This window comes from Staurois parvus, unplaced genomic scaffold (genome assembly GCF_062004578.1).
Source record: "Staurois parvus isolate SC_StPar_1 unplaced genomic scaffold, SC_StPar_1.0 ptg000162l, whole genome shotgun sequence".
Classification (NCBI taxonomy): Eukaryota; Metazoa; Chordata; class Amphibia; order Anura; family Ranidae; genus Staurois; species Staurois parvus.
Window position 1 is genome coordinate 217097 of NW_028317958.1, and position 27225 is coordinate 244321.

The 27225-nt window shown below is 44.4% G+C and overlaps 1 protein-coding gene and 1 pseudogene across 1 annotated transcript in view; one reads left to right on the plus strand and one right to left on the minus strand.

The window, feature by feature from the left end:
* The window catches only part of LOC149463015 (cadherin-related family member 3-like), a 77694-nt gene that overhangs the window by 17573 nt on the left and 32896 nt on the right, over positions 1-27225 (minus strand). The window contains exons 7-13 of the mRNA XM_089676029.1: positions 26523-26713; positions 25073-25250; positions 19556-19715; positions 17992-18082; positions 8685-8783; positions 6626-6855; positions 2574-2745 (exon numbers count right to left, since the gene is read on the minus strand). Of these exons, the coding sequence (XP_089532155.1) occupies positions 2574-2745; positions 6626-6855; positions 8685-8783; positions 17992-18082; positions 19556-19715; positions 25073-25250; positions 26523-26713 (1121 nt within the window). The remainder of the gene's footprint in view (positions 1-2573; positions 2746-6625; positions 6856-8684; positions 8784-17991; positions 18083-19555; positions 19716-25072; positions 25251-26522; positions 26714-27225) is intronic.
* On the plus strand, positions 12211-16712 carry LOC149463016 (uncharacterized; annotated as a pseudogene).

A 27225-nucleotide genomic window follows, 5' to 3' on the forward strand; every position in this document is an offset into this window, starting at 1 on the left:
TAATTCAGTTTTAGTCTCATCTGACCAGAACACCTTTTTCCATGTGACCTCAGAATCTTCAAGGTACGTTTTGGCAAAGCTCAGTGTTGACTGCATGTGGCCTTTCTTGAGCGTCTTTTTTCTTGCAACTCTCCCATACAAGCCACATTTGTGGAGAATTGTGATATTGGTGTCAAATGACCACAATGACCTCTCTTTGTTATAAATTCCTGCAACTGCTTCAGAGTTGCTGTAGGCCTCTTGGCAGCTTCTCTGACAAGTTTCCTCTTGGCTCTTTCATATAGTTTGAAACAGGGGCGGACTGACAACTCATGGGGCCCCCGGGCAATAGGGGATCTTGGGGCCCCTGTGTCCTTGCCCACACTCAAAAAAAGCCTACAAAAGGTACCAGGGGCATTTCATGGGGCCCCCTACTGACCCCGGGCCCTCGGGCAGTGGCGAGTGCTCGAATGGTCAGTCCGCCCCTGGTTTGAAAGGACCTCCTAATCCAGGGAGGGTTTGTGTTGTACCAAATACCTTCAACTTCTTAATAATAGACTTCACTGTGCTTCTAGGCATTAATAAAACATTTAACATTTTTTTGTAACCATCTCCTGACTTATACCTGTCCACAACTTTATCACAGAGATCTTTTGGCAGTTCCTTGCCACCCATAGTTGATTGTTTGCTTCAGTTGCACTATCAGTGACTGAAATGCTCCAGAAAAGATCTTTTCATGCTAAACTAATCAAAATGATCACAGCTGATCTCCGTTGAAAGTCACATGGCTTTGTGTGCCATTGAGAAGGTGATTAGCCACACCTGATTGAATTTACAAGTAATTTTTAGGATGGGGTGATCCTTTTTTTCAACTCAGTGATTCTGTTTTTATTCATTAATTTTTTTTCTCTGACATATTGGTATTGTATCTTTCACTTGGATGTTATAGTAAATACTGCTGGATAAAAAAAAACTTGTGTCTGTCTTCAATTCAGGCTGCAAAGTAACAAAATGTGATTATTTTAAAAGGGGGGGGTGATTTTTTTTCTATACACATTGTACAGGTGAAACTCAAAAAATTTGAATATCGTGCAAAAGGTGAAACTAATATATGAGATAGACTCATTACATGCAAAGCAAGATAGTTCAAGCTGTGATTTGTCATAATTGTGATGATTATGGCTTACAGCTCATGAAAACCCCAAATCCACAATCTCAGAAAATTAGAATATTGTGAAAAGGTGCAATATTCTCGGCTCAAAGTGTCCCACTCTAATCAGCTAATTAAGCCATAACACCTGCAAAGGGTTCCTGAGCCTTTAAATGGTCTCTCAGTCTGGTTCAGTAGGAATCACATTCATGGGAAAGACTGCTGACCTGACAGTTGTGCAGAAAACCATCATTAATACCCCCCATAAGGAGGGAAAGTCTCAAAAGGTAATTGTAAAAGAAGTTGGATGTTCCCAAAGTGCTGTATCAAAGCACATTAATAGAAAGTTATGTGGAAGGGAAAAGTGTGGAAGAAAAAGGTACACAAGCAGCAGGGATGACCGCAGCCTGGAGAGGATTGTCAGGAAAAGGCCATTCAAAAGTGTTGGGGACTTTAACAAGGAGTGGACTGAGGCTGGAGTCAGTGCATCAAGAGCCACCAAACACAGACAGATCCTGGACATGGGCTTCAAATGTCGTATTCCTCTTGTCAAGCTGCTCCTGAACAACAAACAACGTCAGAAGCGTCTTACCTGGGCTAAAGAAAAACAGACCTGGTCTGTTGCTCAGTGGTCCAAAGTTCTCTTTTCTGATGAGAGCAACTTTTGCATCTCATTTGGAAACCAAGGACCCAGAGTATGGAGGAAGAATGGAGAGGCACACAATGAAAGATGCTTGAAGTCCAGTGTGAAGTTTCAACAGTCTGTGTTGAATTGGGGAGCCATGTCACCTGCTGGTGTTGGTCCACTGTGCTTCATTAAGTCCAGGGTCAATGCAGCCGGGATGCTGATTTCATTTTCCAGCAGGACGTGGCACCTGCCCACACTGCCAAAAGCACCAAAACCTGGTTCAATGACCGTGGGATTACTGTGCTTGATTGGCCAGCAACTCGCCTGACCTGAACCCCATATAGGGTATTGCCAAGAGAAAGATGAGAGACATGAGACCGAACAATGCAGAAGAGCTGAAGGCTGCTATTGAAGCATCCTGGTCTTCCATAACACCTCAGCAGTGCCACAGGCTGATAGCTTCCATGCCACGCCGCATTGAGGCAGTAATTGCTGCAAAAGGGGCCCAAACCAAGTACTGAGTACATATGCATGCTTATACTTTTCAGAGATATGATATTGTTCTATGTACAATCCTTGTTTTATTGATTGCATGTAATATTCTAATTTTCTGAGATTGTGGATTTGGGGTTTTCATGAGCTGTAAGCCATAATCATCACAATTATGACAAATCACGGATTGAACTATCTTGCTTTGCATGTAATGCGTCTATCTCATATATTAGTTTCACCTTTTAAGTTGCATTACTGAAATAAATGAACTTTTGCACGATATTCTAATTTTTCGAGTTTCACCTGTATATACAGTATATGCACCTGATATTATCTCAAACCGCATGGCCGTATCATCGGAGTCTCTGTCCTTGCAGTTCAATCTGAAGTTGTTGATGTTGATCCCAGCGGTGATATTATCATAAATGACAGCCATGTATCTAGACGGTTTGCACACTGGGGCCTCATCATTCTCTTCTATTATATTAACTGTGACCTAGAAGAACCCATAGAGACAGCAGATCATATGTTAGTATTCAGAAAATACCAGCAAGTGAAATGGCAGTAAATATATATAAGCCCTACTCTGACATGTCTATAAGTTATATAAATTGACAAGCCTCATGCTCTTAAAGCAAAAAAAGTTTGAGTTCAAAACCTGACACCAAATAAGTTTATCAAGATGCTTATCAATCATTGTTCTCAAAAAGCTTTCACAATTAGATTCACTTGTGCCCTATTTCCAGCGTCTTGTCTGTGGAAACAGACATGTTAAAGAGTATGTCTGGACAAGATTAAAAAAATTCAGTACATCTCTGTAACACTTGCACATTTCCCATACTTTATTCCTTTAAATACCCTGCAATGACAAAAAAGTAAATCTGCAAGAAAACCAGTAAACACCTTACTAGATAACGGACAACTACAGAACTCTTCCTAACCTCAGAAATACAGAACTCAGCCTATAACCAAGCCTTCTCTGTGCCATTTTACATGCGCACATTGACTTATTTCCAAGAAAAGGCTGATGCTGCCATGACTCCCAAAAGCCTTCCCACAAACTTTGTGTCAGGAAAGGGCTCTTGGGAGATGTAGCTATGGAGGTGTTCCTACATCAATAAAAACTGAGCTCCCAGCTCTGGAAGAATTTTACAGACCTGATGATGGTGTCACAGCGAAAAAAAAAAGCCAATTCTTGCTACAGGGACAGGGAAAAAAATATAATAATACTGGAACAAACGCTGGAGCAGTGGTTCTAAACCTTATTGAGACTAGGGCCCAGTAAATTTTTCCTAAACCTCCCATGCCTCACCAGTAAAAAAAAAAAATTTATACTCATACAAAATTAGTATTGGAAGACAAAATATGTGTTGGAATTCCAGATAGCTCTGGATGGGGCTGGGTGTCACAGCAAAGTATGAGGAAGCTAGGGCAACTGTGCTGGATGTATCTCAGGAGGGGGCTGTCTCTCTAGGAAGCTGATAACTTTGCTGGGGCATTGTGGGACAATGGGGGCACTTCAGGAGCTAAGTTGCATTGTGGGACTTTGTTGAAGGTTAGGGGCACTGTGGAGGGCTGAAGGCTCTGCAACAATCTAGGTGGTACTGCAGAGGACCAGGGGGTACTCTGGGATTTTGGGGGGCACTGTGGCTCACTATAGAAGCCATGATGACACTATGGGAACTGGGAGGCAGTGTGGCAGGTGAGGGGATCTGCAGCTGGCTTAAGAACGAAAGGAGGGAGGTTGCAGCCTGGCAGTGGGCCATGGCTCGGTGGTTGAAATCCACAGCTCTAAAGGGGAAAGAGAGATTTGGGGGTAAAATTGGGTAATGCCTGGACATACAAGAGCCTGTCCACAAATTGTGGACATTTGGAAGATGAGGTTCTGGAGCTGTCTATGTCAAAAAAATCTGAGCTCCCAGCAACATCTCTAGAAGAATTTAGAAGATTAATCATGAAGTCACAGGAAGTATTATAAAAAAAAAAAAATAATACTGGAACATACTCCAGAGGGAAGAGGAAGAGTTGGAATTGGGATAAATTTGGGTAATGCCTGGACATACTGTTTAATTATTTGGCAACAGATTCCATTGAGCATCTAATTTGTCTTCCTCTTACTGTTCACTATCTGTCTCAGTTGCCTTTCCTCTATATTTCATGTTTTTCAGCTGAAAGAGCCAATGAAAAAGCAATATATAGGAGTGGAACTGTTTTTCTAAAAATTAACTTTTTCAAGAGACAATTAAGCAGAAGTGTGTGAAACGTGCTCCAAAAACGAATAGGGACTGCAGGAAATGAGAGTATGAGCATGGCCAGAGATGTGAAGTATATCAATTTCTTTGGTAAGAGCAAGTCTGTACTACGCCACCAAACCCCAGAACAATTCATGCACACCTGGTGCAAAGGAGCACTTGGCAGAAATGCTCTTCAAAGGCTCCCTTTCTGTATACAAGAACATAGCAGTTCTTGAGAAAAATGTAGAAAGCTTTGCTGCTTATGGACATTCTAATCCTCTGACACATAATGAGCTCAGGAATATGAATTGTTTCTTGTGCTTATCATACCAGGCTGTACAGAAAGTGGCTCTCGCTAATCAATGCGTATAAACAATTTTCCTGCACAGTTCTAACTCATGAAAAATACTTGCTGCCAAAAGAGGGCCAGATCTATAAATCGAACTACAAACTGGAGCCATTGCCCTAGCAACCAGAGGAAATTACCACATTAACAGTGAAGGCAACAAGTGATAATGGATGTTGATGCTGTCCTGTTATGCAACAAGGGTGCAACGTGTAACTATAAATCTTTGCATTAAACAATACCTTCTCTGACTTTCTTTTTGATTTGCGATATACGTGAGAAACAAATGAATGTGAAATTGATTTAGGGAGTAACATACTAAAAGGCAATTTGTTTTCTGTTTTATAAACTTTCTATACAAGGAGCACGATGGAAGGTCAACAATTTTTAAAATTATTTTGGGTCTGGACAACATAGTATATTTGTAATTGAGCAATTCAAATCTTGTATAATGATGGTATGAGTGAAGGGTAGACATTTGTTTGGTAGATTTGGGTAAGATTAAAGCCCAACTCTGGCCTTGGGATTCCCCTCCCTTCCAGCCCTTACTCACCCTGGAAAAAATCAATATACACCTTTTATATCAGGTGTGTGACGTCCATTACCATCATTGGTCCTCTTTGCTTTCTTCCTTCTTCCTCGGTAAACAAATCTTAAATGCTGAAGAGAGTCACTCCACTTCATGAAGCGGTGAAGCTCTCTGCAGCATTCTCCTTTGATTTTAGGATGGGATTGGAGCCTTGACACCCTGAGCTCACAGGAATTTGATTAGATGCTGGTGGGAGTCATTCATTCTGGAAGAGGAATGGCATTGAATAGTTGGGTCTGCAATAGACAGTGTCAGAAGAATTATGGGTGAGTATAGCAGCAGGAGCTACTTTTTTATCTTTCTGAGTTGCTGAAGGATCCTTTCTAATGTATTTTGCCCAAGGTGGATTGGACTTTAAGGTCCTACAACCTGATGTGGAAGTCTTTACCCTGGTCTATATTAGGGAAGAAGGTGTTTAGATAGAGGTCCATAGTCACCAAAGAGGGCCATAGTGCAGTAGTGTGCAGTGCAGGAGACATTTCTCCTAGGGAAAAATGCATGTTGTGGGACTGAGGGTTGAGGGAAGGGGAAATAAAGGGAGATGTAGTGTTAAAGAGCAAAACTTCCCAGATGAATCGTTATAGAAGGACATGAGGCCTACAAACACAACTGTAGCCATGGCTTGGTATGGACATTTAGACTGCAGAACCCCCTCTTGACACCCATGAGCAAAAAGCACATGAACTGTGAGTCTTAAAGTTATGTCTGGAGAGTTAACCTTCTCAAGAAATTTACATGACCAGCCATGTGGAATGTACCATTTACAGTATATGAACTATACTATAATCTGTAATTTACTCAGGGCCACCATCATATAGTTGTTAGTACTACCCCTTAGTCCAGTCCTCCAATTACTTTTTTCATTTGTCAAAGTAATACATTTGAGAAGCATGATCTAATGCCTCTAAGAAGTCTAACAATGTTGGCTGAGGTTGCCAACTAGCCATTACACATAATGCGATACCGTTCCATTCCTGCCAGTCCTGCTGCCTAGAAGTGATTTGCAACCCTCTGTGCATGTACACAAACCATTAGGAAACAAAACAGTAAGTGTGCATAGCGAAGGATAATTGTTTATTTTTAACCCAAAGATCTCCATTGGTGTTTTGCTGTTGCTATAAATTATTCTTGCAGAAACCATAGAACCATAGAAAAATACGAAAAAAAATATTTGTTTTAGTCATTATTAGGGCACATCTTTGCTTACCTGTGCCAATGCTTTGCGAGGGCTCATGGGGTCACAATCTGTGGCTTGGATGGTCATAGTATATGAAGGTTTTATCTCAAAATCAGGGTTGGTCACTAGCTCTATGAATCCTGATGTGGGGTTTATCCAGAATCTATGAATTATGTCTGAGTTCCCATCCTGTATACTATAGGTTACGCATTCTGGTCGATCTCTGTCTGTAGCCGTCACTTTCCCCAGTATAGTGCCATCTTTTAATAAAAGGTTAACATTAGATTAGTGCTACTGATACCATAAGGATATGTAAACATAGGCTCTTGTGTGGCTATTATTCTAATGAAAATTTTTGTTCCCGGAGTTCAGCTTCAAAGTGACCCTTGTATTCCACTTGCCCTCCTATCTAACGGTACTTACATAAAGGCTATAAACACTTTGCTATTCCCTCTCCCACGTTAGAGCTCTCTAGCAATCTCTAGATAGCAGCTGTGAATCCCTGTGTAAAAACAGAATTTACCTTTAGAAGTTAGGGGTGCACAGACTTGAGTGTGCCTGTGTGCAGTAAATTAGTCTGGATACAAAGACCTCCTCACTCTGTTTCTGACTGGCTAGAATTATTTTTATTTTCTACTGGCTGACAGCTCGCTGTAATAGCAGAGGACGTAGCATAACAAATATTTTTTTTTTAATTTTGTTTTTTATTCAGGTAAATATGAAATATTGAATATTCTTTTTTTGCATTCTCCTTAAGGGATACAATGCTGAAAGAATACCATAGTTTACCGAAATCTATAAGTCATCAGAGCAATGTATCCTCCCTTAACAGCGGGATCAGCAGGAAGTTTCAATCAGATAATAGGAGTTAAAAAGCAAACAGAATCTTCTGTGCTGTTTCTTTAGCTAACTCATGATGCTCATGAAGCCTCTTACCAGCAGGATCAGTAGGAGGTTTCTATCAGGCAACAGGAGTTGCAAAGCAAGCAGCATCTTCTGTGCTGTTTCTTTAGCTAACTCATGGTGCTAGTATTTATAAAACAAAGATTGTATATAGATAATAAAAACTTATATAAAACAAAGATTTACAGTCTTTAAAAATAAAATAGTATGTTTTTAATTAAAATCATTATAGTTTCCCTTTAGGAAATAGGGTTAGAATTTAGAAGGTTGCATGATACTTCAAACTATGGTGCAGGGTTGTTAGGTCTGGTTAGTGATCTCCTGCCCACTATAGCTGAATGTACTCTGATTAGCCTACTGTTGTTCTATGCTAGAAAGGCCATAGCTCTGAATTGGAAAAAACCTGCGTCCTCCATCTATTATGCTATGGAAGCGGAAAATTAATGTTCATTTACCACTTTATAAGGATACTTACATGCACAGGGGATGCCCTAAGAAATATGATAGAGTATGGTCCAAATGGCTGGAACCCTCCACTGCCTCTGACATGACAATGCCCTGAGTAATATTGTAATATCTTGGGGACATAATACATGCCATAATGTACACTAGGATGGGAAACTTTATATTCTCACATTTATTTCTTGGTTGGTGGTGATGGCCATGTGAGCGTTTCAGGGAATCTTTGGATGCAGCCTTTTTTTTTAAATTTCTCTGGATGTATGATTGAACTTCTCCACCCCTGCGAGGGTAGGACACATGTGAACCTTTGTTTATGTTTTTTTTTGTTGTTTTTGTTGTTGTTGTTGTTGTGTGTATGTCCTTAATATGTTAAACAGTTCAATAAAAAGATTTAAAAAAAAAAATTATGGTGCAGGGTAAGTAGCAAGTGCTCAGTAATGTGCTGGTTCCAACATTGTTTACCCTTTGTTACATATATATTTATTTTTATAAATGCAATATGAGCAAGATTTATCATTGTTTGAGGGAGCAGATTTTGACTTGCAGTTTCCCTAAATACAATTATCCCGCTCAGCTGAAATCAGTGGACTGGTCATAAATCAGTTCATGTTTATAGAATTTTATGATGTACCAGTCCTACTGACAATACCAGACTTGCCAGACTGTTAGCCCAGACCTATCAGTGGTTATATACTGTATGAGGTAATATCTGTACAGGATTTACCTTTTGCTGTTTCCTGCACAGTGAAGTTATATGTGGTTGGGTTGAATTCTGGATCAAAGTTGTTCACCGGAGTTACTGAGACAATTATTGTTGCAGTTACTGAAACACAGATGTTATATCTTAGATTAATCAAAATGACGGCTAGGATTACAATATATTTAATCAATTTCCAGACACACATATCAAAATACACACACAGACGCCAAATAGCAGTGCTGGGTCTTCAGTTTTGTTGGGACCACAGTATATGTAACGCCCTCTAGGTAAGCTATATAGGATATATATAACAAAGCCACACCCAATTAAACTGTAATCACCCACAGACCCAATATACAAATGCCTCCCCCCGAGGCCACAGGTGTAGAAAAAAGTCATAAGGTCGTTAAATTAACAAAACTAATAAAAATACTAAAATATCAGTGTCCAACTAAATGAAATAATTATCATTAGTAATAGTCCATCCCAAGTCCTCCGTATACCCTAATACAATCATCTTTAAATCCACCAATTCTTAGTGATCCTTGAATTTTCAAAAATCCTCAGAGAAATACGTCGTCTTTTACCCTTAGTACCTCAAAACAATAAACTAAACATAGTGCATTATCCTTAAACACAATGGTACATGGTGCATGTGCTTCCAAATAATCACGCAACCCGTGACCTGTGATCACAAATATGTCCAGTGAATTGGGATTCCTGCTTCATCCAAAATTAAGAAGGAGCTCCCTTAAGTAATCAACATTTCCCATGTGGTGTGAGTATGTGCCACTCCACACAACAATAAATGTTCAATTAGTGCAATCAAATCGTGTGACACCTGTCAATCAATGTACCTTAGCAGATAGACAGGTAGTGCACGCTTTATTATAAACAGACTCTCTTATCAAGATCCTTCAGACACCATGGAGTCAGTTAACCTTCATATAATGTGAATCCGTGCTGCAACAAACATCCGCCAGTGATCAAGTAACACATGTGACATAAATAAATGTGACACCTGTCAACCTAAATCCTTACCAGATTGACAGGTATTGTAAGCTTTGACCAAATTGCTGTCCAGGCTATAGTATAAAACTCCACACTCAGCGATGTAAATACCCCAAAAATAAGAAATAAAGGATCTTCGTAGAGAAGCTCTTAAAATTGGTATATAACTTTAATAAAAGCCCTTACATAGTATGCAGAATTAATGCAGCAGTGAAGGTAGCCTTTGCAGAGTGAAAATCAGCATTATAGATAGCCTTAGAGCTCAATGTATTCCTATGAAGTCCGGCATCTTTTCTAGGAAAGGTATTTCAGCTCTGCTCTTATTAATGTACTCATCCCAAAAACACTGTAGACTTAGTTCTAGGTCAACCTGGGCTCAACTTTGCCTTTTGTCCTCCATCCAACAGAATTAGATGTTCTTATTTTATAAAAGTATGTTCCTGTTTTATTTACAGCTCTATATCAGACAACATCTGAATATGCAATCAAGGCTAGCAGTTTTTGCTAGCTAGAAGCTGTCCAATTTCTCAAAAAGTAAGGGGTGGGGCAGCTATCATAATTCGAGATGTGCTGGGTCTGCAGTATCTACCCACTAATGATCACTTGAAAGCATACAAAAGAAATGCCCGTAGCGAATAGGGAAGAATGGAAAATAGTGCAGGGCATACATGACTAGGCCCAGAGTGGTGTAGGGAACGGAAAGGGTTAAATTTAGCTCCAGGGGGTGGGGAATTGATTGGGGAATTATAGCATTGGCAGATGTGGAGTGTAGGAGGGGTTTTGTGGTACCTTAGGGCGGGGGGTTCTGCGGAAGGGTCGTCAGTGGAGCTGGACGTGGCAAGGACCAGAGCTTGGTGCAAGGACCGGAGCTTCATGTGAGCTGGGTCCTGTTATTTTTCCCCCTATCAGACCTGTGAAGCATGGAGGACCTTTTGGCACAGCTGGGGGTGGCAGCGGAAGAAAGAGGTACGGGCTGGTTGCAGAGCCGGGTCTCTGAGCTGTTGGGAGACCCGGGCTTGTCACCAGCTGCAGGGGGGCGGGTGCGCCCACGTGCTCGGAGGTCTAGGCCTCCGGAGCGCTTCAGTCCGGCCCCACCCCCTGTTGGAGCTCAGCGCCGCAATGGGAGCCCCCCTCGGGACCCTCCGGCCCCGCTGGCAGGGCGCTCACTGGCCTCTGCTAGCGGAGGTGCCGGGAGGAATCCCCGGCGATGGCGGAGCTCGGCGGGCGGGGTTTCAATGAGTGGCCCCTCCTCCTCGCCCGCAGGGCGAGGAGGACGCAGAGTGAGCTCGGCGGGCGGGGTTTCGCGGGGTAGCCTCTCCCCCCCGCCCGCACGGCGTGGAGGCAGGAGAGAGAGTGCAATTACCGGCTCCTCCGCTGACATAGTACCTGTCAGGGAGGGAGCTCGGCGCGGGAGGCGGTCAGCTGCGGCTGCTGGGCTGTCCCCTGATGCGGCTGGTGGGCCCCCTGGACAGTCAGGAGCTGGGGCTCCCAGAAGACGGAGGAAGAGGTGCAGCGCTGGGCGGAGTGCAGCTGGGAGTGCTGCAGGACGGAGCCCAGGGCCGGCGACAGGCATGGCTGGTGCCCAGAGGCGGAGTCGGGAGCGGCACAACCCTGCGGGACCCGTGGCTCCTGGGACCGGGAGGCCATCCGGACATCGAGCGGTGGACGAGAGGTCGGAGGGCGAGCTGTCGGAACCCGATGCGGGGGCGACGGCTCGCCGCTCTTCATCGATGGAGCGGGAGCGCGTGGCTGATGGGGCATCTCCTGGGCAGCCTGGTGAGTTATCTGTTCCTGTGTCTGTCTCCCTTTCTTCTGCGTTGCGGGATCTGCTGGGGGGCGGTCAGGCTGCCCCGGTGGGTGCAGCCTCGGCGGCGTTCGTTGGCGGCGTTCCCCTGTTCGGTTTTGGTGGGGGTCTCGGGGAGGTACTTTCCGGTTTGCGGGACTTGTTGCGGCGGCTGGAGTGGGGCGGTGTTGGGACCCCTGGGCCTGCTTCTGCGTGGCTCCCGCCGACCGGTGGGGACGGGCTCACGGTTCCGGGACAGGACAGCGGGGTAGTGCGGGGCCTGGGGGTCTCTTCTCCGCTTAGTTCTGGGCCTGGGGTGGTTACCGCGGAGTCTGGGGTTATGGGCTCTGCGGTTCCTTCTGGGGGAGGGTTCGGGGGTGTCCAAACCTGTCGGCGTGGCGGACTCTGCGAAGGGGGAAGTGTATGTGTGTTTTGAGGGCCCTTTGGGTGCGCATTTGCAGTCGGCCGTGCGGGAACAAATTTGGAACGGGGAGTATGTGGACATATTCACGCTCTTGCCTTTGGAGCGTTTTCCGTTTGATGGGTCCCGGGTTGATGACGGTAGACGGGAGGATGCGGAGCGGCGGCGTTTTCGGCTTATCCCCCGTACTTTTGCGAATTGGTTGCAGGCTTTCGCAATCATGGCCAGTGTCATTGGGGAGAAAGCTCCGGAGCATTGCTCGGCGTTGTTCTGTTACCTGGACGCCATTAGTGAGGCTCACAGGGTCTACGGGGGGTCTGCGTGGCTTCGGTATGATGAGCAGTTTAGGCAGCGGCGAGCTGTTCGCCCGTCGTTGCGTTGGGACCATAAGGACATTGGCCTCTGGATGCGGCTCATGGCGCCGCCGAGGGCCCCTGGTCCGTTTTTTCAGGGCGGGGCCGGTGGTTCGTTTTCCCTGGGACAATCGGCCGCCAAGCGTAGGGGTTTCTGCTGGCAGTTCCAGGAGGGCACTTGTCGTTTTGGAGGGTCCTGTCGGTTTAGGCACGAGTGTTCCGGGTGCGGTGGATCCCACCCTTTCTCGCGCTGTTTCAGGCGGGGTAGAGGCCCTCCCGGTGAGCCTGCGGGTAAGAGGGACGACGCCGGTGCGGGTGGAAAGGATGGGGCCTTTCTTAAATAGGTATCCTGATCGGGCTGCGGCGGTCCTGCTGGCGGCTGGTTTTTCGGAGGGTTTTTGCATCCCCTGTACTTTGACTTTGGTCCCCCCCTTAGCTCGGAATTTACGGTCGGCCTTGCAGCATGCTGATGTGGTTTTGGCTAAGTTGCGGAAGGAAGTGGGGTTGGGTCGTATGGGTGGTCCGTTTACTTGTGCTCCGTTTGAGGATCTGGTGGTTTCTCCCTTGGGGGTTGTGCCTAAGAAGGAGCCGAATGCGTTTCGGTTAATTCACCACCTGTCCTTCCCTAAGGGGGAGTCGGTGAATGACGCTATTGATCCGGAGTCGTGTTCGGTGTCTTACACGTCCTTTGATGCGGCAGTGTTCTGGGTTCGTCGGTATGGGCGCGGTGCACTCATGGCGAAGTCCGACATTTAGTCGGCGTTCCGGCTGTTGCCGGTTCATCCGGACAGTTTTCGTTTTTTGGGTTGCCGTTGGCAGGGCGCGTTTTACGTTGATAGGTGTTTGCCCATGGGGTGTTCTATCTCTTGTGCATTGTTTGAAAAGTTCAGTTCGTTCGTGGAGTGGGTGGTTCGGGATGTTTCGGGGGTGAATTCGGTCATCCATTATTTGGATGATTTTCTTTGCGTGGGTCCGCCGGCTTCCGGGGTGTGCGCGGTTTTGCTTGCTACGTTGCAGCACGTTGCTGAACGTTTCGGGATTCCTTTGGCGGCTGACAAGACGGAGGGTCCGGCTTCGGTGATGACTTTCTTGGGCATCGTTTTGGATTCTGGCGCAATGGAGTGCCGGCTGCCTGCAGAGAAGCTGTTGGCCCTTCAGGGTGAAATTCGCGCGGTTCAGGGGAAGCGTAAAATTCAGCTGCGCCCCTTGCAGTCATTGTTGGGAAAACTTAATTTCGCTTGTCGGATCCTGCCGATGGGCCGGGTGTTCTGCCGCCGGTTGGCGGCGGCGACGGTGGGAATTGCCTCCCCTTTTCATTTCATTCGGCTGACTCGGGAGCATCGGGAGGATTTGCAGTTGTGGCACACCTTTTTGGATTCTTTCAACGGGCGGGCGCTTTGGATGTCGGGCCCGGTTAGTAATTTTGATTTGGAACTGTTCACGAACGCGGCAGCTTCTGCGGGATACGGGGCCTTTTTCCGGGGTCGGTGGAGTGCGGCCTCGTGGCTGGCTTCCTGGCGGGAGGCAGGTTTTCTCAGTAACCTAGCACTGCTGGAACTTTTTCCAGTGGTATTGGCGGTTGAGGTTTGGGGGGAGAATTTTCAAAATCAAAAGGTGCGTTTTCACTGCGACAATTTGGGGGTGGTTCAGGTCATCAATAGGGTCTTGGCTTCTTCCCGACCGGTGGTGGCCCTGCTTCGCCACTTAGTGTTGCGTTGCTTGCAGCTGAATGTTTTTCTCCATGCGGTACATCTCCCTGGGGTTGACAACACCTTAGCTGACGCTTTGTCTCATTTTCAGTGGGACAAATTTCGAGAGTTGGCACCGTCGGCGGAGCAACACGGGGTTCCTTGTCCCGACTGGCTGTGGGAGATTGCCTTGGAGTCGTTGCGGGCTGGATCCGGCGGCTGGTGAGTGAGGCGACTTGGTCCGCTTACTCTACGGTCTGGCGGGAGTGGCTGGATCTGTTGCGACTGGTCGCTATTGATCCCTGGAGGCCGGAGGTGCGTGTGGCAGTGTTGTACTTCTTGGCGCGGAGTTTGGAGCGGGGGGTGTCGGCATCCGCGGCGGATCGCCGACTAGCGGGATTGGCGTTTTTCTTTAAGTTGCAAGGGTGTAGGGATTTTACTAAGGATTTTTGGGTTCGACAGGCTCTGCGGGGTTATCGGAGGGCTCATCGTTGTAGGGATTCTCGTCGTCCGGTGTCGTTCAAGTTGTTGGGGTCTTTGTTTGAGCATTTGCGGACTGTGTGTTCTTCGGATTTTGAGGTGGGTTTATTTCGGGCTGCCTTTGCGGTGGCCTTTTTTGGGGCATTGCGGATTGGGGAGCTCGTTAGTCCGTCCAAGTCGGTTCTTGGGGGGTTGTTGGGGGAGGAGGTTGTGTGCTCCGGTGACTGGGTGGAGGTTCTGGTCCGTCGGTCTAAGACGGATCAATTGGGCAGGGGTGCAAAGGTGCGTTTTTTCGCTCTTCCGGTTTCACTGGTGTGCCCGGTTCAGGCGGTTCGGGAATTTTTGTCCCGTCGCCCTGGGGGGCGGGGGTCCTTTTTCAGGCACGTTGATGGATCCCCTTTGACGCGTTTTCAATTTGTGGCAGTTTTTCGCCGGTGTTTGACGGCTGCTGGTTTAGATGCGTCTTTGTATGCTTCGCACTGATTTCGGATCGGAGCTGCTACGGAGGCGGCCAGGTGGGGGCTGTCGGATGATGTGGTGAAGCGCATTGGTAGGTGGGATTCCCAGAGATTTCGCCTGTGCGTTCGGCCGCATTTGTTGCGGGCTTAGTGGGCGGTCCTGTGTTTTGGTTTGTTTGGGTTGTGGGTGGTAGTTGCGGTTCTGTCCATGTGCTGTATTGTTCTGGCGGTATTGTTTCTTTTCTTTCAGGTGGAGAAGTGTGCCTGGTGTGGATCCTGGGTCACTCGTATGTGTTTTGGGGGGCCAGGCGGGCTGATGTTCGACCCAATGGCAGGCAGCTGGGGTTGGATAGAAGGGAGGTTTGTGTCCGCTGGTTAGGTGTGCCGGGCATGTTGTGGAGTCGTGTCGTGCCCGAGGTGCGGCGTTTTGCGCGGCTGGATAGACCGCCGGATGTGTTGGTGATTCACGCGGGTGGCAACGATTTGGGGGGTAGGTCCATGCGGGAGCTGGTTCGCGATGTCAAGCTGGATTTTCTTCAGTTGCGGCGGGAGTTTCCGGGGATGGTGGTGGTGTGGTCTGACATGGTCGCCCGCACTTCTTGGCGCTTGGCGCGGTCGGTGGAGCGGCTCAACAAGGCCAGGATTAAGGTCAACCGGGAGGTGGGGCGCTTTTTTAGTTGCAATGGAGGGTTGGTGGTCCGGCATGTGGAGTTGGAGGTGGATACTTGGTGGTATCTTCGCAGTGATGGAGTGCATTTGAATGCGGTGGGCACGGATTTGTGGTCCCTGGAGCTGCAGGACGGCATACTACGGGCGGTTCGTTTGTGGCGTGGCACACATGGGTAAGGGCTTACCCAGCGTGCTGTGGCAGTTGTTGGTCTTTGGAGGCGGTTCTCATCTTGGAAGGTAAAACAATGGTGTGGGACCCCATCCGTGGTATGGGGGGCCCGGTGGATATTCCCAGTTAACCAAGGTTTAACTGGAAGGTGGTGGTGCTGCACTGCGGACGGTATGGTTGTCTCCGAGCTGGTTGGTTGCGGCTGGAGGCCTAGTATATAGGGTTGTCCGCAGGTGCATTTTGGATTGTTTGTGGATGCCTTTGAAGACCAACAACAATTCTTTGGTTTCTGTTAAGGAACGGTTGATGTATGTTAAAATGTGAAGTTGTTAATAAAAGGCCATGTTGGCCATTTACTCCAAAATGGTGTCATGTTTTTTGTAAAGTTTTGTTGGTTAAGGGGGGTGTGGAGTGGTATGGATAGGTAAAGGTGAAGTAGGAGTGGACAAGCCTATCTATGGTGCATTAGTCAAGGCAATAGTAGAAAACGATGATATTGTGAACACATAGACTCCCCGTGACAACATATCACCCAAATTCTTACTTGCAGGCCCCATGGGGGAATCATTTGAAGCTCTCTTTCTGGCTTGGAAAACATGAGTTCATGTCTGTGTTGTGCCCCCTACATGTGTACAGGGGTGATCTTTTTTCTCTCTTCACTAGTTCTGGTTTATTCTGTTCTTCGTTATCCTATGCAGGGGCGGACTGACAACTCATGGGGCCCCCGGGCAATAGGGCATCATGGGGCCCCTGTGTCCTTGCCCAAACTCAAAAAAGCCTATGAAAAAGGTACCAGGGGCAACTCATGGGGCCCCCTACTGACCCCGGCCCTCAGGCAGTGCCCGAGTTTCCAAATGGTCAGTCCGCCCCTGATCCTATGTTTTTCTATGTTTATCACAGCTGATTTATTTGTACCATTTTTGTCATACTTCACTTGTTCAGAGGCAGTTTGTATGGATTCTGGTCCATGTTGGACCTTTTGTGCTAACTCTAACCTTATGTCTCACTTCTGAACTTTGATTTGTATAAATGTGAAGTAAAATCAAATGTTTGTGGAAAATAAAAAAAAACTATTTGGTAAGAGATTGCATGAAGCTCTGAAGCTGAAAATGGTAGCTGAACTTCAGGAATATAGCCACTTTGTTAAATGTGTAAGCATACTATGACCCTTGACGTGGGACTGTGGCTTATGCATGTATTGGCAAATATGTGCAAAAACACCCCTCTGTTTTTAATGTAAACTGTTAGACAGGGCCAATTTGGTTGTTTTGCAGGCTGGCTGGTAAGTGCTGCTGGGAAATCCTTTTTTTTTTGTTTGCTTGTTTGTGATGTACATTGCCCTTCCATGTGCACCTTACCACTAAGGCTGGTTATAGGTTGGGACGGTTGCCATTTTTTGTGTAGTTGACTAATTTGGATGCAGGGACACAGTATATGTTTTCGCTGTCATTTTGCTATAGCTGGTCTTCTCTGCACGTACCCTTAACCATTGATATATGTGCTCCTTCTATGGAGGCTCTGGAAATGTTAGAGCTAGGTCCACAGTATACAGAGGACCCTTGATACGGGACTGTGGCTTACGCATGTATTTGCAAATGTGTGCAAACAAAACCCTCTATTTTTAATGCAAACTGTTAGACAGGGCCAAATTGGTTGTTTTTCCGGCCCGGCTGGTAAGTGTTGCGGGGAAATCCTTTGTTTGTTTGTGATGATACTACGAATCAAGTCCAAAGTGATCCAAGCCACCTTGTGGACTTATCTTTTTAATTTATATCTGACAGTTTGTTTGAGCTTTAGGAGGACAGCTATCACTACATTTCTGCTGCTCTGACTAGATCTTCTTGTTTCAGCTCCCCCAGCTGCAGAGTCACATGCAACAAGAGTCTGCCCACCCCTCCCCTCTTCCTGCCCAATTCTCAAAATACAAAGGCTTTTGTGAATGGGCAGCAGAAGAGAGGGGTGGGCAGAATTGCTGTGTGTGAGAAAACAGTGTCTCTCCTCTCAGAGACTGAGTGTAGCAATAGCGATCCTCCCAGAGCTCCATAAAACTGTCAAATTTAAATAAAATAGATAATAGGTCCAGGGGGTGAAATACACTTTGTTGGACTTAACTCATAGTGCATCTGCACATTTTACAAAGTGGCTAAAATGCTGCAGTTCAGCTTTAATTTGTATCTATAAAGTAAGTAAAAGCCAAAGGGGCATACATCTATAGGTAAAATAGAAGAACTATTTTTATTATCTCTGCCAATATACAGATATATAAGGAGTCTAGTAAAAATAAAAAGGACAAACTAACCTGTATGGGTTGTTTCAGATGAGTCTGAAACTGATACCATGAACTCATACGTTGTCACTGGATCAGTATCATACACCAAATTTTCATTTACCTGAAACATTATAAATATTATATTTTGGCCTATTCAAGTCGCCCACAGCAGTCATCTAAATTCATCTTTAATCACTTGTCAACCTGCTCACAGTAAATGTACTGAAAGCGGATGGCAGCTGCAGGCACAGTGACATACAAGTACGTCATGGTTAGCATGTGCACTGGTGCATCCCCTGGGGTGCACAGCAACACGATTCTATAACTGCTGTGTCCAGTGGACACAGTGGAACACGGTGATTGGTACCTGGCTGCTGTGAGCATTGGTCATAGCGATCACATGCTTGGAGTATCAGCAAAACAGTCATGATAGGCTTTCATTCATGACTGTTTTGCTTAGTATTGTGTTGCTGTGATTGGCCCACAGCTATCACATAGTACCTTGGCCAATCACAGCACCCTGTACCATGTGATTAGCCGTAGCCAATCATAGATCACAATAGTAATCAAGCTGTCATGAACTAAAGCCATTCATGACAGCTAAAACTACTGCTTATAATAGTGATCATAAAAAAAACCCTGATCCCCCCCAGAGTAGTACAGTGTCATTATGGTGACATTGAACCATTCTGATGAGAGGATATAAAAAAAAGCAAAAAAAAAATTAAATGTTTAACAAATTGAATAAAAAATGTTTTATTTTTTTATATATATATATATATATATATATATATATATATATATATATATATATATCATAGTTTGTAGACGCTATAACTTTCACACAAACTAATTTATTTACACTCATTGGTTTTTGCTTTACCAAAGACATGTAGCAGAATACATTTTGGCCTAAATTTATGAAGAAATTAGATTTTTTTAATTGGATATATTTTATAACAGAACGTAGAAAATATTGTTTGTTTTTTTAATTTTTGGTCTTTTTTCGTTTATATAATAAAAAATGAAACACCAAGTGGTGATCAAATACCGCCAAAAGAAAGCTCTATTTGTGTGAAAAAATTATAGAAATTTAATTTGGGTACAGTGTTGCATGACTGTGCAGTGCAGTTAAATTAGTGCAGTGCTGAATAGGAAAAAATGGCCTGGTCATGAAGAGGATAAAACCTTTCAGAGCTTTGGTGGTTAACTAAAAGATAAAGGGAAATTGGATTGGCTATTATAAGTACCGGTAACTGCACTTTTTAAAATTTGGATGGAAAAACCTTTGTCAGGTTGCCTAGTTTATTGCTGTCTGTGTCGCTATTTGGGAGATATTTCCTCATCTCCCTTTCTATTTGATGAATGAGAAAAAGTCATAGTGAATGCCAAGATCAACAGGCAATTTTTCGAAAAGCTACAATTAAAAAAAGATTATATATAAATGATAAACATTTGTAGGCAGGTGTTAATGTTTTCTGAGGGTAAACAATCATTTTATTTAGCAGAAATGGGAATTTAACAAAATTATACAATTTCTAACACTGATCTGAAAAATATTTGTGACATCTGATTGAAAGAAACACGGTCTTACCTTTATAACATTTGGCACGTTTGTTTGTTGAAATAATTTGTCTAGTCCAATTGGGCCGTTGCTGGGAACGTATTTCAAGGGATTTGGAGGAACATCCGGGTCATGGCAATTCAATGTTGCAACAACTGTGTCTTTTCTAATAGGTTCTGGATTTGTGAAACTATAAAAACAGATATTATAAGATCCCGAACAATCATATCAAGAAATATTGTGAACAGCAGGGCTCATATAAAATCTTGCCTTTGACAGTTGTTACCATAACAGGTATCCACATTGAAATATTTCTTCTCAACTCCTGTACTGGGGAAAGCATAACAATTTTTGCATTATCTCTTACATTTTATTATAGTAACAATGGTCCCCAGGAACAAATAGAGAAAGTGAATCTGAACATTAAGGACTACCATGCCGCAGCCCCGTGTGATGTGCATGGTTGCAGGGCATTTGCAGTGCAGCCCTTTTCTATTTAATAGGTTGCGTTTAGTAGGTGGTAGTGCCCGCCAGAAGCAACAAGGGGTATAATTCCTGCCGCGGCTGTGGCATTTATACACCCCTGGCTGCTGCCTTCTCAGCTAATGGGGGAGCAGTTGAGGGGTGGCAAAAATGTGGCTTAACCGCAGCATTTTGCCATTCCCCAACCCCATACAGTTGTGACCAAAATTATTCAACCCCCACTGAAATTGAGTGTTTTGGCCAGTTTGACATTGCTTTTGATCATTCAGTCATCTTGCTTACATTTACATTAAAGAGGCACTTGTAGGTCAGACAAATATAACATAACAGTTATAATGAAATAACCACAAATGTCTTTTCTGTGCTCACAGCATTATCAGTTTTATTCAACCCCCAAGTGACATTCAATCTTAGTACTTAGTACAGCATCCTTTTACAGTTATAACAGCTTTTAAACGTGAAGCATAGCTTGACACAAGTGTCTTGCAGCGATCTACGGGTATCTTCGCCCATTCTTCATGGGCAAAGGCCTCCAGTTCAGTCACATTCTTAGGCTTGCGCACTGCAACTGCTTTCTTTAAGTCCCACCAGAGGTTCTCAATCGGATTTAAGTCTGGTGACTGCGATGGCCACTCCAAAATGTTCCAGCCTTTCCTCTGCAACCATGCTCTAGTGGACTTGGAGGTATGCTTGGGATCATTGTCCTGTTGAAAGGTCCAACGTCTCCCAAGCCTCAGGTGTGTGACGGACTGCATCACGTTTCCATCCAATATCTCCTGGTACTGAAGAGAATTCATGGTACCTTGCACACGCTGAAGCTTCCCTGTACCTGCAGAAGCAAAACAGCCCCAAAGCATGATTGACCCTCCACCATGCTTCACAGTAGGCAAGGTGTTCTTTTCATCATAGGCCTTGTTCTTCCTCCTCCAAACATAGCGTTGATCCATGGGCCCAAACAGTTCTAATTTTGTTTCATCAGTCCACAGAACACTATCCCACAACTTTTGTGGTTTGTCCACATGGCTTTTGGCATACTGCAGTCGACTCTTCTTATTCTTTGGAGACAGCAAGGGGGTACGCCTGGGAGTTCTGGCACGGAGGCCTTCATTACGCAGTGTGCGTCTTATTGTCTGGGCTGAAACTTCTGTACCCACATCTGACAAATCTTTTCTCAGTTCCTCAGCAGTCACACGGGGACTTCTCTCCACTCTACGCTTCAGGTAGCGCACAGCAGTCGAAGTCAGCATCTTCTTTCTGCCACGACCAGGTAGCGTTTCAACAGTGCCCTTTGCCTTGAATTTGCGAATGATGCTTCCTAAGGTGTCTCTTGGTATGTTTAACATCTTTGCAATCTTCTTATAGCCATTGCCCTTCCTGTGAAGAGAAATCACCTCTTCTCTTGTCTTCCTGGACCATTCTCTTGCCTTCACCATGTTTGTAACCACACCAGTAAATGTCTAGAAGGAGCTGAGTATCACAGTCATTTTAAAGCTGCCTAATTGGTGCTTATTATGCTTGATTGCTGCTCGGTGACATCCACAGGTGTTTTCAATACCTGATGGAAAGCACCTGTATGAACCTCTGTTCTTCAGAGTGGTAGTCTTTAAGGGGTTGAATAATTGTGGCAATGAAGAAACCACATAAGAACCATTTACTACTGTATTACATAAACAATTGATGTCATTTTAGTTGCATTTGGGTAGTTACAACGTCCTTGTAGGATTTGATTCTGAATACAATTCCAAATGTACACTATAGTCCCTAAACCCCTTTACAGCATTGGGGGTTGAATAATTTTGGTCACAACTGTATGTAAACAAGCCCTAAAGAACAAATTACAGAAAAAAATATTTTACAGCCAGATTCATCTGGGTTATGATAGATAGTGGACTATGGATAGCTTTCATCATAGACAGCTACAGAGGGTAGAGCTCAGAAGCCGGTGAACACACTGACCAACATTTTTGCCTCCAATAATACATTCTTTGGGGATAGCAGTGATAATGCAGGAAGACAAGACCTTTAAACAGAAACTCAGGCCACATTTTTTTGTTTTTAAAAGAATAGAGAAGGGCTAGATCCTATAAAATCTTAACGTAGTGCAGCGCTATATAGTAAAATACCAAACTTTCACTTAATATGACCGTAAAACCACAATGGACTCAAAACCCATATATTGGAACAAATCCTCACTTGAGGGATCAAATAGGTGCTGAAGCTGTGCGTGTTTCCCTAAAGGTGGGAATAAATATCATGCAAATAACATAGAAGGTGAGTGTCCTAATAAAACGAGGAAAAATTCTCTTCATGCTGGTGCTCAAAACCATGTGACAATCCTCAGTGCCTGGGGTGCCCCCTCACCTTCCTGCCCAGGCCCCTCGGGACCAATGAGCCTTATTCTGTAGCTTAACACACCTCCACAAGGTGGGGTCCTCCTTAGCAGTAGTGTTGGGACTCTCTCCTCCTCTGTAGAATAAGTAGCCAACGCTGCCTCCTGTTATCAAGACTAGTGCCACTCCATAGACGTCCCCAGTAAGGCAAGAAATCCAAATATAGTGTAATACTGTTGGTTTATTAAGAACAAATCACATAAACCTTCTCACATATTAAAAGATGTATCCAGCGTTTCTCACCACACTCTAGATCCTCTTTCTGTGTCCCTGATTTTCTCTCTTCCTGTTGTATCACCAACACAGAAAGTGAGGGGGGAATCTCAATGGGGACAAAAACAGCAACATACGTCTGACAGGTGGTAGTGCCCGCCAGAAACAACAAGGGGTATAATTCCTGCCGTGGCTGTGGCATTTATACACCCCTGGCTGCTGCCTTCTTAGCTAACAGAGGAGAAGTTGAGGGGTGGCAAAAATGTGGCTTAACCGCAGCATTTTGCCATTCCCCAACCCCATATGTAAACAAGCCCTAAAGAACAAATTACAGAAAAAAATATTTTACAGCCAGATTCATCTGGGTTATGATAGATAGCGGACTATGGATAGCTTTCATCATAGGCAGCTACAGAGGGTAGAGCTCAGAAGCCGGTGAACACACTGACCAACATTTTTGCCTCCAATAATACATTCTTTGGGGATTGTAGTGATAATGCAGGAAGACAAGACCTTTAAACAGAAACTCAGGCCACATTTTTTGTTTTTAAAAGAACAGAGAAGGGCTAGATCCTATTTTTGTGTCCCTGATTTTCTCTCTTCCTGTTGTATCACCAACACAGAAAGTGAGGGGGGAATCTCAATGGGGACAAAAAGAGCAAAATACATCTGACAAACAGGGCCGGATCTAGGGGAGTGCTCGGGTGAGCCTTGCCTCCCCTCCCCTCCCCAGATTTTAGTCGTGCCCCCCCCAGGTCTCTGAGAGTGCATCAACTGATCATTGAGCCAGTCTTATGCAGACAGTTGATGTAAGGAGGCATACTGATGGGGACAGTCCATGTAAGGGGGAACTATGGTGGGGACACTTGATGTAAGGGGGCACTATGAAGGGATTACTGATCATATGTAAGGGGCACTCTGATGGTGACAATTGATGTAATGGGGAACTCTGGAGGGGACCCTGATGTAAGGGGGCACTCTGATGAGGACCCTGATGTAAGGTTGCTCTCTGATGAGGACCATGATGTAAAGGGGCACTCTGTTGGGTACCCTGGTGTAAGGGGGCACTCTGATGGAGAACCTGATGTAAGGGGGCACTCTGATGAGGACCCTGACATAAGGGAGCACTTTGATGGAGACCCTGATGTAAGGGTACACTCTGTAGGGGACCCAGATGTAAGGAGGCACTCTGATGGAGACCCTGATGTAAGCAGACACTCTGTTGGGGACCCTGATGTAAGAGGGAACTCTGATGGGGACCCTGATTTAAGGGGGCACTCTGTTGGGGACCCTGGTGTGAGGGGGCACTCTGATGGAGACCCTGATGTAATGGGACACTCTGATGAGGACCCTGACGTAAGGGGGCACTTTGATGGAGACCCTGATGTAAGGGTACACTCTGTAGGGGACCCGGATGTAAGGGGCACTGTGATAGAGACACCTGATGTAAGGGGGCACTGTGATGGGGATAACTGATCATAATGTAAGGGACAGTCTGATGGTAACAATTGATGTAAGAGGGAACTCTTGTGGGGACACTGATGTAAGGGGGAACTCTGATGGAGACCCTGATGTAAGGGGGAACTCTGTTGGGGACCCTGATGTAAGGGGGTACTCTGATTGGGATCCTAATGTAAGGGGACACTGTAATGGGGACCCTGATGTAAGGGGGCACTGTGATGGGGATAAATGATAATATGGAAGGGGCACTCTGATGGTGACAGTTGATGTAAGGGAGAACTCTGGGGCACTCTGATGGGAACCCAGATCTAATCTAATGACAGCCTAATACATACAGGGTTGTGACACTGTGTGACAGTCTGTCAATGATTCACCTACAGTGTTGACATTATGCCCCCTGACTTTTTTTTTACTGTAGATCCAGCCCTGCTGACAAAGGATCCAAAAACAGCAAACTCAAATACTCCTGCTCTTGGGGATGGGCTCAGCTAGGGCTATGGCTACATCTCGAATGTCCTGGAATATGCACTCCTTGCTGCCCTCAAGGGACTGGGGTAGTCCAAATGCACTGGATATAAAGAAAGCAAACAGAGGGCGCACTAACCTAGCGCATTATCATAAAAACATTTATTGAAATGATAAAAAATAGGTATCGTACTCGCAATTGATATAACTGTCAAAGGCACATCACAAAGAACAGCACTGTCCTGGATGGACACGTAATGTGGATTGGAAAGTGCTGTTCTTTGTGATGTGCCTTTGACAGTTATATCAATTGCGAGTACGATACCTATTTTTTATCATTTCAATAAATGTTTTTTACTATAATGCACTAGGCCGGTGCACCCTCTGTTTGTTTTCTTTATATCCAGTGACAAAGGATCTAACCTTTCTCTAATCTATATAAAGGAAATATAGCACCAGGATGACTCTGCACTTCTCAAACCAAGATAGTTCTATTAAAATAATTGCATATAACATACGTGAGGAGAGTTCTCACCTGTACAAATACTGATCACAGAATGGAGGGTTGTCATTAATCGGGAGGATAGTTGCTGTGACTAATATTGATGCACATTTATTGTCCCGGTCACAAACTTTCACGGTATAGGACTGAATGTTGACAAACTCAAAAGCCTCACTGTCCATGATGGATATTATGATCACAGTTCCTGTCTCTGTTGGAAAGAGATGACTTGTTTTTTTTTTTTTCTTACTTTCTTTTTACATTGTTAAATGTAATCAATAATTAGTCCAATAAAACCTATATTTTAAATCAGCTAAATACATTCCAGGTGCATCAAAACAAAAGGTGTTTAAAGTCTTACAGTACATTTTCATAGAAGCATCACCACCCTGAGTAGAAAGGTCTGTCCATTGCCAGCATGCTGTAGAGAAGAACCCTTCCTCTTTGTGTGGAAACAGCTGCCCCTCTAAGAGTTCTAGCATGCCTCCTGCTGAGATAAAGCTACAGATCTCCAATCAGCAGGAAGCATGGGCTTTGCTGTTTCAGTTGTTGTCTGTCGTCATCTCATGACTATGGCAAACACTAAACAACACATGACCCATTACAGCAGGTTGGAAATTCCCTTACTGCCAAGCAACATTCACAAAAGCACAGAGAGTGTGCTGTGTGTTGGTATGGAGCATTTTAGCTCAGAGCTTTAGCTATTGACCTCTGTAAAAATATACTTTTTCAGCAAGGCCATTGGTAAAGGGGCAAATGTGCTACCTAGAAGTCATAAATATTAAATCCTCATATATAGCAGTGACCCCTAATGTGCCACATCCTTCATGAATGTAGAAGTGTATTTTACACAAAGTATAGATGGGATTTTTTTAGGCAGTCAATGATAACATCCAAGATAAACTTACAACATTTTTACAAATCATACAGTACATAAATAACAAGACATGGTCTGATAAGAACTATGTAAGCCACAAATTCATGCAAACTTTAAGCTGTAGAAGCTGCAGAGGAATTACAGGATAAAGCCCAACATGTTTCAATTCACAAAGCAATCTTCATGAAGGGGTTGAATGTGGTGATATATTCAGAATATATGGTGGTTTACATAGTCTTTATCAGACCATGTTTTGCTATTTATGTAATTGGTTTAAACTATTTGTATAATATTTCAATAACTATTTGTATAATAAAAATGTTGTAATTTTATCTTGGATGTTATCATTGAGTGCCTAGAAAAATCTCACCCACACTTTGTTTAAAATAAGTTTTTTAGTTTTTTAATAATTAAAAAAAACAAAATGTTGGCTAAGCAATTTCAACAAAATTTGACACCTGGAGAATGAAGCCAATAGACTTATTGAATTGTGAATTTAAAATTCCACCCATTCCTTTTTCTTAGAGGCTTTGGAAAAATGAGGTCCAGGATTTTTTTGGCCATCTTATAGGCTCAGAAAACAAACAGAAATTTTTACACCCATACCTTTGTGAATGGTGAAGTATGGATTTCCAGGATCCAAATAAAATGTGAGATCATTCATTAGATCCGCATCAAAGCCATTGCAAGTGTTAATTGTTGTTCCGATAGGAAGTTCCTCAATCAGCTGGATATTAGCTGTGTGCCCAGATTGCTCTGTCTTTGTGCTGTTACTGTTTTCTGTGATACTAGAAAAGCTGTTTAAGGGAAGACAATATATTTATATATCAAAGTGGTAAATCCAGCAATTCTACCTCTGATATACTGGGAAGAAGAACCTACCACCTCATGGGCAATCATATGGGGGTTGAATGTAAATGACTTCCACTATCCCTCTATGGGTTTTAAAGTCAATTCTGCTCAATGTTAATATTTCAGCTTTCTTTGGACACCTGAGAGGTTGTATGGGGAAATCTAAAGAATCCAAGACTGATTATAAGATACTGCTCAACACAAGGCCAAGCAAAGTGTTTAATGGAGATAGGATTATTTCAAAAAGATGTGTGAAAGTATTGGGTCCTAAACTTTGGCATTCATTACAGCTACAATGTACAGACTTTTATAAGTGCCCTATCATACTTGATACATATCAATGGCCCAGTATTGCTCAAATACAATATCCCTTAGCTGCTACATTGGAGGTTTCTCAACTAGGGGTTCCTTGAGCAATGAGCAATTTCTGCCTCTCAGATAAGTTCCCACTGATGCC